This window comes from Mauremys reevesii, linkage group 11 (genome assembly GCF_016161935.1).
Source record: "Mauremys reevesii isolate NIE-2019 linkage group 11, ASM1616193v1, whole genome shotgun sequence".
NCBI classification, from domain to species: Eukaryota; Metazoa; Chordata; order Testudines; family Geoemydidae; genus Mauremys; species Mauremys reevesii.
Window position 1 is genome coordinate 56,966,503 of NC_052633.1, and position 13,198 is coordinate 56,979,700.

The window sequence follows — 13,198 nt, forward strand, 5'->3', positions numbered from 1 at the left end:
TTCAAAGAGCTGCTGATACTCTAAGTTTATTTTGCATTGGATGCTCTGAGTAGCTAAGTAAGATGGACAAAAATATATTCAAGATTACCAGTGAACACGTGTTTTAAAACTGTGCCTACAGATGTTTTGAAATAATGGCAATGGCCACTTTAGAATCTCATGATGCACTCTGCCCTATAAATCTAGTGGAGAAGAAAATCTAGGTGCCAATACCTCAAAAATATGGGTGCTCATGCACCAGTATGTGTGGGTGCCACAACCATGGCAATGATAGTTACTAGCCCCAGTGTGCCGGACAGACTGGGTTTTGACAATAAGTTGTGCAGATTCACTGGAGAGGCTTAGCACCACAGGTGCAGTGCCAGTGATCAGGGGAATCAATATACCAAATAGGCTCAACATTAATTGTCATTAAAAGTCAGGAGGGCCTTCACATGGCAAGGAATGGTGCTAGTGTTGTAGATACGCTCAGCACTATTGCACTGAGAAGGCACCATGCCAGCAGAGTCCAGGTCCAGAACAACTTGTCACTGTATCTTGGGAGTCTTATACTTCAGGAATGTCATACCTTTCAGTGATTTGGCACTGTATGTAGGGTGCTTTCCAAGAGCATCCCTAGTTTATGGGACATGGAGAGCCACTGGTGAACAATGCTGCCTGGCATCTAAAAGAGAATTTGCACACTGGTGCAGTCTACTCCATTGACATAGGTCTGAACCGATTTTTTTATGAGCAGTCCATAGCTAGTAGAGGCAAAGTTTCTAAACAAATGGAGGATGCCAGCTTAGATGCAGGCAAACACTATGGTAATGAAACACAGAGTATCCTAAACCTCAAAATACCTGAAGCTAATGACATTTTTGCACAATATATGCATAGGTTAAAATGACCTTTTATTATCTGTTACCTACTTTGGACAATTTAAAACTTTAGCCCAGGTAGTTTAACACAAAACAGTTAATTTTCATCATGAAGTTACACTGTGTTTGCAGCATCCACCATCAGTTCATTCCAATGGCCAATGGTTCCTCTGCCAAGGAAAAACAATGTCTTGCCAAACTCCTTAAGCAATACAAGTACTAAATTGTGGACTCAATCCTTCATTATTTGTCCCAAAAGGGGGTAAAGCCCTAGGTCTTTGTCACCAGAGAGAGAGAGAAGAATGCCAGATGTCTCGGGATAGTCTAGAGGCAGTGCAGCATCACTCACAGATGATTTACTTTTGGATTTTGGGTCAGGAAATCCTCTATTTTCTATTTCCTCCCCCCAGTTCTATTGATCCAGAAGAGTATTATGAAAGTCAGACAGGATGGAGTTTAGATATTGATAATAGCTCTGGCCTGGGAGCAATAGTTTTAGTTCTCCTCCTGGAAATGACTTTGGGCCTTTAAGTCTTCTGAAACTGCCAAATCTCTTGACACAAGTTCAGGACAAGATATTTATACTAATTCTGAATTTTCTATCTGACAGCTTGGGTTCTTGATTTCTGGAAGCATTAGATCTACAGTGGTTTACTGTAGTTTAAAATATCCAGTTGGAAAATCTGATGCTTTTGACCAGAGAAACATACTTAATGAGGTGGAAAACTTTTTCCATCTGGGAAGATCAAAAGGGGGAAGATCTGAAACATCCCTTGAGCCCTATTTTATTTGGATGCAACTGCAACAATAAAAAAAATTGTTTCAGTCTGTCAGGATCCACTTGGCTATCTCAGTTTTCCACCCTCAGACATATGAGTTGACCTTTTTTTCGCTCACCAGACAGTAACCACATTTCTGAAAGGCTAGTTTCACATGTTCCTTCCATTGTTTTGAAATGCGACCACTATGGCATTTGAATTTTGTCCACAGGAAGCTACAGTGTCTTATAAGCCTTTGCCAGACTGCGCTCTTTGCATTTCTCAGTTAAAATGGCGCTCCTAAAAGCAATAACATCAACCCAGATGTTCACCAACCTGAGGGCTGAATCTCCTTATACCATGTTTAGGGCTGCAAGTTTGTCATGATACACCTCTACCCCGATATAACTCGACCCAATATAACATGAATTTGGATCTAACGTGGTAAAGCAGTGCTCCGGGGGGGCGGGGCTGCACACTCCAGTGGATCAAACCAAGTTGAATATAACGCAGTTTCACCTATAATGCGGTAAGATTTTTTTGGCTCCCGAGGACAGCGTTATATCGAGGTAGAGGTGTACTATGACTTCTGTGACTTCAAATTTGAGGGAAAGGACACTGACCACCTGCAGCAGTGCCCTCTGCCCAGCAATGCAACCATAGTAATGGCCCAATAAGGAGGGACAACTTAGGGTGGATGGCTGGAGAGTGAATCCATCCCACCCTCACTCCGCAGCAATGTCACCTGTCCTGAAGGATTGCTCCTGGTTCTCCACTCTAGTGTTGCAACCTGGGTGTAAGGAGTCACAGTGCCTCTCAGGTTTGGCCTGACCAATCCTCAGTGATGACGAAAGTCTGGGCCAAACCTGAATGGCATTGCAACCCTGTGCACCAGGCAGCAAATGCTACTCACTCAAATTTGGTCACACAAAAAGTGTCTCAATATGATATATACTGTGGCTTTACACACCATTTCCCCCTAAACCCGTGACTTTTACTAAATTTACCGTGACTGCTCTGTAATTACTTATTTTAAAAAATGCTGTGACAAATCTGCAGCCCTAACTGTCTTCCATAGGGATAAAATGTCTAGTACATCTTGTCTAGAATGGTCTATGATTTCCATCTGAATTAGTTCATTAACCAGCCTGCAATTTTCCTAATTACTCCCAACAGGGAAGGTCAGGATCCATATTGTAGATGTCTAGAGGTCTTAAATTATTATCTATATAGGATCAAGCCTAAATGCAGGTTCCCCAGACTTTTAATGACACATGTGTCAGTCCAACTCAGCTAAATAACCATGATTGTTAATTACTTGACATCCACCAACAGATATCCAAACACTCTTACTTAGCCCTAATGCAGCTTCCACAGCATGCCTTTGCACAGAGTCCATCACTGATATATGCAAAGCTGCTACCTTGAACTCTGTATACAATGTTATGTAGCATTGCTCCCTCGGGTTGCCCTCTAATCTGATTACCAATTCAGGAGAAAAAAATTTAAGTCACTTTAAACTACTCCTCCTCAGACCCAGCTCCTGGAGGGTTACTTCTCCTTTTTAATCTCCAAAGAGTAGATATCCAAATGAGCAATTCTCAAAATGAGAAAAAAAGATTACTTACTGTAGTAACTGTAGTTCTTCCTGAATTATTGTTGATATGGGTCCACACTCTGAGACCACCTTTCCTTCTTCTCTGGAATTTGTCAGAGAGGAGTTTCTCGGTTGAAGGAAATGAAGGATAATTATGGCTACTCTTCCTTTTGTGCCTTTACAATCTTATTCAAGCAAAGGGAGAGTAAATGGCCAGAATGGACACTGTTTTTAAGACGATTCCAAGTTTGCATGTTTTCAAGTGTAGGAACTGTGGCAAGTTACCATTTTTCCCTAGAGCTCCCATCTATATTGCTGCAGTACTACACACTAGGGCACATCAAATTGCCATGCTGGGAACAATGAGACTGTATTTAGGAGCTCATACTGTATAATAAGGGTCAGTGCTGACAGGCACAGCCTCATAACACACGTTGGGACTCACTGGCAACAAGTGCTCACACCACGCCAAATGGGATGTATTAACAGGAGTGTTGTAAGCAAGACACAAGAAGTAATTCTTTGGCTCTGCTCCACGCTGATTAGGTCTCAGCTGTGTCCAGTTCTGGGCATCACACCTTGGGAAAGATATGGACAAATTGGAGAAAGTCCAGAGGAGAGCAACAAAAATGATTAAAGGTTTAGACTGGAGAAGAGAAGACTGATGGGCAACAGGATAACAGCCTTTAAGTATGTAAAAGGTTATTTAAATTGTTCTCCTAACCACTGACGACAGAACAAGAATGGGCTTAAATTGCAGCAAAGGAGATTTAGGTTAGACATTGGGGAAAACTTCCTAGTTAAGAACTGGAACAAATTATCTAGTGAGATTGTGGAATCTCCAGCATTTGGAGGTTTATAAGAACAGGTTAGACAAATATCTGTCAAGGATGATCTAGATAATATGTAGTCCTGCTTCCCTGCAAGGAACTAGACTAGATGACTAGCAAGGTGCATTGCATGCCTACATTTCTATTATTTCTATGATGTATTGTAGCAGTCTCAACTAGACATGGCCGACAGTATAGCCAGAGCAGGTCAGTCTCTGCCTGCCAAGCCAACTAAGGTACCCAGCAACAAAGAAATTATTGATCTAGAACCCAGTTTACCATGAAAACCCATCTCAATTTATTGCTTATATCCTGCCTGTTGGCATTAAAAGATGAAACTTATTCAGAAAAGGTAATGTTGCAGTCAAGGCACTTCACCCACTTTAGAATCAGAAGGAAAAAAACTTTTCTTCTTGGTGTACCTCAATGCCAAGATAGTAGACATCCTGATTGTTTCCTGAGTTGTTTAGATAAGAGTCTATATTTCACTGAAGCTGCAATTTGAACAATTTGCTGCATTTATAGTTAGTCTATCATTTCTAGTTAGGTGATATTCAGATAAGGTGGAAGTCTTCAAGGAAATTAACAAAATTAGGCCAATGCTCAGATGATATAGTCCTCTTTTACATCTGAATTTGGGTTTAAATTCTCTTAATATTTTTACTATTCTATTAGTCTTTGATAATTGTTTCAATATGAATTCTGTTCCATTTTATAATCCTAAATTATTCTTTCAAGGCTTATTCTTAGTGATTATTTATTTGTCCATAAGAATATGGAAATTTCAGACTCTCTGTTGTGATGAGATGTCTCCAAGAGAGTATGCAGAGAAATGCTTTGTTCTCCATGAGATCCTCCAAAAAAGAAAAGGAGCATGTGCGTTAACTATTTCAGTTTAACTAGAGTAACTGATTGGGGAAGCTTGTTTAGAAATATGAAAGAAGATCCAATTTCAGTTCCACATTTCTTCAAAGCCTGTTCAACCAGATTATAGGAGCACCATAGAAAGAGCATCCTGTGTGTCAGATCCAGATTGACCTGGTTTTAACTGCATGTCTTTGCCAGACACTACAGATGGGTAGTAGAAGCTTTCGCTGAGACAGCCATTGACACAAAGGTGTCTCAGGTGTAGCTGAGGCCTGGCCCGACATGAGTAATTAATACATGAAGGGAGGTTTCATTTTTTTAAAGATAGAATTAAGGACAGTCCATTTTTAAAAAAAGTTACAGCTTTATGAAGTTTCCCTGTTGAGTTATTCTGGCTTCTCTAGTGATTATTACAAGTTAGATACGCGATAATTATGTTTTATGGTTCCAGTAGTACATTAACGCCATTCAAAGTGTCAACGGAGGATACTGAGAGAATAAAGCTCTTGGATACAGAGGGATGTCTTATTTCAGAAGGTCAAGTACTCTGATTCCATCTGCTGGCAGGGAAGAGCTATACCCAAATCACATAGAATAACTAAAGGAAAGTTAGCTGGTATTATATTTCTCCTTCTGCTAATGCTCATGTAAGATTTGTGCAGATGAAACAAAGCTTCAAAAACAACCATCACTTGGATTTGCTGGTCAGAAAGAGCAAGTCATATTTTTAGAGCTTTAAAAATTTTATTTTTTACTGGAAAAATTTGTTGGAATGTGAACATTCAAAAAGGCAGGAAAAACAGCTGCGGGTCAGTTTTGACTTTATTTTTACTCCCATGCATAGCTTAATATTTTCATAAGTATGCATGCACTCTGAACATAAAATGTTATTTTCTTTTCTCCAATGAAACATGCTTTGTACAAAAACGGAAAAATTCTGCTACTTGGGAAAAGAACATGAATTTCATCCATTTGATTTGGTTTCTTGCAGCAAAATGGTGATTTTTCCACCTAAAAACCCCTGACTTTTATGTTTTAAAATTGTGAGGGAAGAAATTTTTTTTTCACTTTTGAGTTTTTGCCATTTGTAGATTTTTCTTATTAAACTCTGGCAGAAACTCCCTTCTGTTGTCCTTTTTTATTTTTCTGGCAGAATCTATTTGAGCATCTCAGAAAACAATCTCATGCAGCTTCCAGAGCTGCCTTGAAGATTTTGGCTTTTTAAGGAGTCTGTCTTTTGAGATGCACATGTATATGCATATTTATCTTTCTGTATCTCTCTCTATAGATATAGAGATAGAGAGAGATACATGTGTTTACTTGTATAGACTCTGTTATGAAATTATGTGAAAATATATGCATATGCGAAGTATGAAGCAGTAAAGCTTTGATTACTCTGTTTCTAGGGTATCGTCACTGTAATTCTGGAGAATTCAGTTGTGCTGATGGAAGGTGTCTCTCAAATTCTCAGTGGCAATGTGATGGGGACTTTGACTGCCCAGATCATTCTGATGAAGCTCCTATAAACATAAAATGCAAAAGTTCAGGTTCATATTTATTTATTTTTAAATCACATATATGTATTTTCCAAACAACCTTAATTTAGAATTGTAGATAGAAAGACTATAATCCTAATAACTGTATGGTACAGTCCTGTCTCTTTAATGCTTCATTCATCCTGTGAGGAGGATGCAGTTGTAATTTGTCAGTCCTGCACAGCCAAGAATTCTGTAGTTGATTGGTCTCAAGTGATAAAATAAAGGTAGCCACACCAGATGGTTTAGGGTAGCTTGTAGTTTGTTTACATATGTGTTTCCAGCTAGTATAGACTAGACAATACATCTGTATTAGGTGACTGAAGGATATCTAATGTAACCACATTTTTTAAAAGAACTCTAGTGGTGATCCTGGCAATTACAGGCAGGTATGCTTAACTTCAGTACAGGCTGATAATTTTATCCTTTACTATAGTTAAGTTTATCAGACATAATATCTTGAGGAAGAGTCAGCATGGCTTTTGTAAAGGGAAATCATGCCTCACCAATCTATTAGAATTCTGTGAGGGGGTCAACAAACATGTCGACAAGGGTGGTACAGTCGATATAATGTACATGAACTTTCAGAAAGCCTTTGACAAGGTTCCTCACCAAAGGCTCTTAAGCAAAGTAAGGACTCATGGGATAAGAAAGAAGGCCTCTCATGGATCAGTAACTGGTTAAAAGATAGGAAGCAAAGGGTAGGAATAAATGGTCAGTTTTCACAATGGAAAGAGGTAAATATAAGGGTCCCACACAAATCTGTATTGGGACCTGTGCTGTTCAACATATTCACAAATGATCTGGAAAGGGGGTGAACAGTAAGGAAGTAAAATTTGCAGACGATAAAAAATTATTCAAGTTAGTTAAGTACAAAGATGACTGCAAAAAGTAATAATGAGATCTCACTAAACTGAGTGACTGGGTAATAAAATGACAGATGAAATTCTATGTTGATAAGTGAAAAATGTGCACATTGGAAAAAATAATCCCAATTATACATATAAAATGATGAGGTCTAAATTATCTGTTACCACTGAAGAAAGAGATCTTGCAGTCATCATGTACAGTTTTCTGAAAACATCTGCTCAGTGTGCAGCAACAGTCCAAAATGTTAGGAATTGTTAGGAAAGAGAGAGAGAATATCATAATGCCACTATATAAAGCCATGGTACGCCCACACCTGGAATGTTGCATGCAGTTTTAGTCATCCCATCTCAAAAAGATATATTAGAATTGGAAAAAGTACAGAGAAAGGCAAGCGCAAATAAATAGGTGTAAGCTATGTGAGCTTCTATGTGAGACTGGATGACAGGGAATGGATCACTCAGTAATCGCCATCTTCTCCTCATTCCTTCTGATGCATCTGGCACTGGCCACTGCTGGAAGTGGTGCCAAGCTAGATGGACCATTGGTCTGACCCAATATGGCCATTCTTAAGTTCTTTAGATCAATATGTATTACCTTTTAAAGACGTATGACTTGGATGCTAGTGACGAATCTTATTAGTGCTCCCTATATGCCTGTCAGTGCCTCCTCAATTTTGTGTACCTTGCATCATAGTTATTTTTCATCTTTTCTTAGCTTTTGTGGTACACAATTAAGTTATCACATGTCTGGATGCTCCTGAATCATCTAATTTTCCTGTTACATTTTCCAAATTAGGATTTAGATAGCTAGTTTTTTGTTGTTGTTTGTTTGTTTTTGGGGGGGGGGCAACCCTATAAGAGGATTTTACTATGAGAGTTCTCCGTTGCTACCAAAAATAATCTTCAATGTTAGATAGCTCTACAAATGTATTATGATTTTTCCAGTGTTTTTCTCAGAAGACTATATCAAGTGTGTGATATTTTTAATATACATAGGGCAGCTTTTTTGTCCCCTTGTGCATAGTTTTCAATATACAGTTTATAGCTTTTTCACTGGTGGTCTGCAGAGAGGTGATGCTGCATGATGCTGCTCTTCTCATTATTTCTTGTTAAACAAAACCAAACTGATGGAAGGGGAAGAAGAAATGAAGAATAGACAATATGATTAACTTTTTTCTGAAAGGAGTAAACACTTATCTTAATATAGATATCTAAAACTAAAGTAAAATTTACACATATAACTTTTTCATATAAGCAATTACTGTAGTCATGCAAGCACTCTTATGAGATCAGTCACAAACAGGAGAAAATATGTTCCCCACAGATTGGAGTTGGTCCATGAAAAAATATATCAGAGCTGGGTCACACTATGGGAACCACTGACATACTCTTCATTTGTTTTATTTTATTTTATTTTTTCCAGAACAGTCATGCAACAGTTCTTTTTTCATTTGCAAAAATGGCAAGTGCATTCCTCAAATAGATGTCTGTGACAATAAAGAGGATTGTGGTGATGGATCTGATGAGAGAAACTGCCATATCAATGAATGCTTGAGTAAGAAAGTCAGTGGCTGTTCTCAAGATTGTCGGGATCTTCCTCTTGGGTACAAGGTTGGTAGTCATGGTGTGTAATATAGTATAATATAAGTTCCTAATCCTTAACTATGATTGTTTAAACCACATAACCATGTAGTAGAACTTCAGAATGCAGTACTATCTTTTAAACAAGTAACCTAATCAAAATCATAAACCTATGCAAATCAATATATGAGGTATGCAAATGACCATCAGTTGTGTAAAAAGAAGGAGCTTAAATTCAAGTTATAACCAATGGGATGATGTACATGAAGTAATTTCAACATTTGTTTCTATGTATTTGTAAAAACTAATACATTAATATATTACTTGAAAGGTGATGAAAATGTACCTACAATAACAATAGTCCAAAGATACAGCACTTAAAACCCCCCAAACAAATCATGCTGATGTACGAAAAATACAAATGATCTGAGAGTTGCTTATAAGACCATGCCTCCAATAGTAATTAATACAAATAGTAAACTTTTCCCAAGTTGATTGAAATAGTGACTCAGTTAACAAAGAAAAATTGAACAATGCACTGTTAATGGACAAAATTTCAAAATGTGCCCTCCAGTTGTGTGCATGCAACTTTGCTCATGCATTTTGCTCATTAATAGAATGAAGATGCTGGAGCATATGATGATAAACAATTATATATCTTCCATGTCTCAGACCCATTGGTTAAATGTTGTTTTGGCCCAAATTCCAAGAAATTCTCCACTCTTCCCCTGATGTGGGACTCCACCTGGACCTTTGTACCTTCAGAATGATTGTTTAACATTTGAATGGATTCCCTAATGTTTGTTACCTCTTGTTTTATAATGACAAGCCTGCCTTATTGAATGAGTTTCATCCCCTTTTCTGTGGATAGTAGGTTCTTTTCTACCTGAATCGGCTCCTGTTGAACTGCAAACTTGGGACCACTCGTAAAGTAGACTTTGGTTCTGTGAATCAGCTAAGGAATTCTAAAGCACCTCCAACTCCTTCTGGTAAAGAAAATCTGCCATTGAATGGCCAGGCTACTTTTCTGGGTTTGGAGGAAGGATCTTCTGTCTATTGTTTTAGTCACAGGAATCATATTCCTGCCACTGTGGCAGACATGGCTACAGAAGTCAAGCAGATTATGTCATATGTGATTTCACACATGAACAAGAGAATGGAGTTCAAAAGTAGAAGACTCTTGGCCACCTGAAAATTCTAATTTTTAATCTCTGGGGATCTGCTAAATATAGGTAGCCGCCTTTCCACAACTTGGGAAGTGCTTGTAAGTCCTGTAACAAACCTCCTAACCTATGTCTGAGCTATTGAAGTCCTCAGATCGTGGTTTAAAGATTTCAAGGTGCAGAGAATCCTCCAGCAGGTGACCCATGCTGCAGAGGAATGTGAAAAACCCCCAGGGCCTCTGCCAATCTGCCCTGGAGGAAAATTCCTCCCCAACCCCAAATATGACAATCAGATAAACCCTGAGCATGTGGGCAAGACTCACCAGCCAGACACCCAGGAAGGAATTCTCTGTAGTAACTCAGATCCCACTCCGTCTAACAACCCATCACAGGCCATTGGGCATATTTACCGCTAATAGTCAAAGATCAATTAATTGCCAAAATTAGGCTATCCCATCATACCATATCCACCATAAATTTATCAAGCTTAGTCTTGAAGCCAGATATGTCTTTTGCCCCCACTGCTCCCCTTGGAAGGCTGTTCCAGAACTTCACTCCTCTGATGGTTAGAAACCTTCTTGTGTTGTGACTATTCTGCTGCATGGTGGGCACTCAAAGTGCATTTTGTATTTTGCATCAGGAAGGGCATATCCCCAATAGGTGTTCCATATGTCATTTCTTATTGAAAATACCTCAAAAGATGAGAAGCTTGACTTAAACTATTATTCCTGGAGAACTTGAAGAGAGCCTCCTCAGATCCTGAGAAAATGACTTGAACAGGTTTCATCCCTAAGTGTTTCTGTGAGTCTCACATTATATACCTGATGGTCAGGGCGCTGGCCTGGGATGAAAAAAACTCTTCTGAATCAGGCATAGCAAGGACTCAAATCTGATCTCGCACATCCCAGTCCAGTGCCCTAGCCACACACATGTACCTCTTCTGTATTTAAATGCTCAGGTTCCTATCTGAAAATGGACAGTTTGACAAAATTCCTTTTGTGCAAAAATGTTTGAAAAGTTTTGGACTATTTTACAATGTGGAACAAAAAACAATTTTGAAATATTAAAAATTGCCATGAAACAGAATAGTCATCATCTGCCCAGTTCCACTCTGGAGTTCAGAGGGAAGTATTTTATTTTCATTATTTTCTAATTCTGCAAAAGAAGGTGTGTGTGTGTGGGCAGGAGCTGATGCCTAATCCTGGATTAGAGGTGACACAACACCTTCATCCATAGTTTTACGTTCAGCATGGTAACTCTACCCTGTATAAGCCCATCCTTAGTTTCCCGGGACTGGTTCATGGTTCTCAATTTATAAGATGCTTGCTTTTACATACTAATTCACCCAGGAAACAGAAAATACCTGAGATTCCAAGTGAGAAATTCCCCCTATCAGGACAGAATCCTGTCCTTCAGTCTTTCAACAGCACCGAGGACTAGTGTGTTTACCAAATGCTTGGCTGTCATAACGGCTCACTAAGAAAGCGAGAAATCCAGGTATCCCTCACCTCAACACTGGAGGAACACTGGCTCACTGGAGGAAGATCACCACAACAGGTGAACAACTCCTTTCACTTGTTCCTGCAACTTTTCACCACCCTGGGTTTCAGGATCAATAAGGAAAATAATCACTATTACCAAACCAAAAAATAGAATTCATGGTGGCAGCGCCAAATTCTACAAAGCAAGAGCCTGTCTGCCACAGGACACATTCTGTTCTACAGTAGATCTAATCAACCAGCTGCATGCTAACCCTTAATCTTCAGAAAGAGTCTGTCTCAAACTTCTCAGTCATGTGGCCTTCTGCACATATGTTGCACAGCATGCCAGACTTCACTTATGCTGCATGCAAGGGTGGTTGAAATATGTATATTTACCCAACAAACATTAGACATAAGGATGCAAGTCCCTTGAAAAGTACTCTCATTGTTAAATTGGTGGAAACACCCTCACAAGGTTTGCAAAGGAGTACCATTGTGTCCACCTCTTTTCACCAAGATACTGGTGACAGATGCTTCCGTGCTTGGGTAGGGAGCTCATCTGGACCATCTTCAGACCCAAAGCCTCTAGACTGTAGAAGAGATTGTCCTTTATATAAACAACTAGCCTCCACAGTGTCTCATCCTGTGTTCTGTGGACTAATGGGCCAGATCCTGACTGACAACACAACAGCTATGTGTTATGTCAACCGACAGGAAGGATTCTCTGCAGCCAAGTAAAATAGATTCTTTATTTGGGCAACACAACACGATCTGTCTCCTTCAGATACCCTGATTCCTGACTACCTTTTTTATCTCAAAAGTACTCTATAAGAGTAAATTTAGTAACACCTTACCTTTGCCCCATCCAAGGTCACATCATTTTTTCCCACCCTATAATTGCTAGATTTCTAAAGGGCCTGATTCTTGTGTTTCCCACAGTCTATGACCCCCTTCCTTCCTGGAATCTAAATATAATCTTATCTGGGTTAATGGCAGTGATGAGCACCCAAAATCCTAAGAACCAGTTCCCTACCGGGTCCTCGGTGGCCCCTTACCATGCCGCTTACCCCCGCCTTCCCCCTCTCCCAGAGCCTCAGTGCGCCATGTCCAGGAGCGGCCCTGAACAGCGCTGCAGCGGCATGGCTCCAGCGGGGCCTGATCTCCCGCCGCTCGGCTGCAGCTCGCAGCCCTGCCCCCTTACCATGCGGCTCTAAGTGGCCCTGCCAACCCCGCCTCTCAGCCTGGCCCCCTTACCATGCTGCTCAAAGCAGCAGGAGCTGCAGAGCTGTGCTGGCGCCAGCAGCTCGGCATGCTGAGGCTCTGCGAGGGGGGGGAGCGGAGGAGGGGCCGGGGGAGCCTCCCCAGCTGGGAGCTCAGGTGGGCTGGACAGGACGATCCCGCAGGCCGGATGTGGCCTGCGGACTGGAGTTTGTCCACCCACCCGCCCCTTTAGCAACCAGTTCTACACCGGTTTCTAAATTTAGCAACCAGTTCTTGTGAACCGGTGCGAACCGGCTCTAGCTCACCACTGGTTAATGGGTCCTGCCTTCACCAATATATTTACGGCTGGTATACCTAACACTGTTCTTTATGTATAAGGTGGCCCTTAGGCCTCAACTGAAGTTTTTACAAAAGATCATTTGACTTTCATTTGAAT

General features: G+C 40.2%; 1 protein-coding gene across 1 annotated transcript in view; it reads left to right on the top strand.

Annotated features, from left to right (window-relative positions):
- The window catches only part of LRP1B (LDL receptor related protein 1B), a 1,239,928-nt gene that overhangs the window by 997,203 nt on the left and 229,527 nt on the right, over positions 1 to 13,198 (top strand). Inside the window, exons 54-55 of the mRNA XM_039494476.1 lie at positions 6,319 to 6,459; positions 8,740 to 8,927. Of these exons, the coding sequence (XP_039350410.1) occupies positions 6,319 to 6,459; positions 8,740 to 8,927 (329 nt within the window). The remainder of the gene's footprint in view (positions 1 to 6,318; positions 6,460 to 8,739; positions 8,928 to 13,198) is intronic.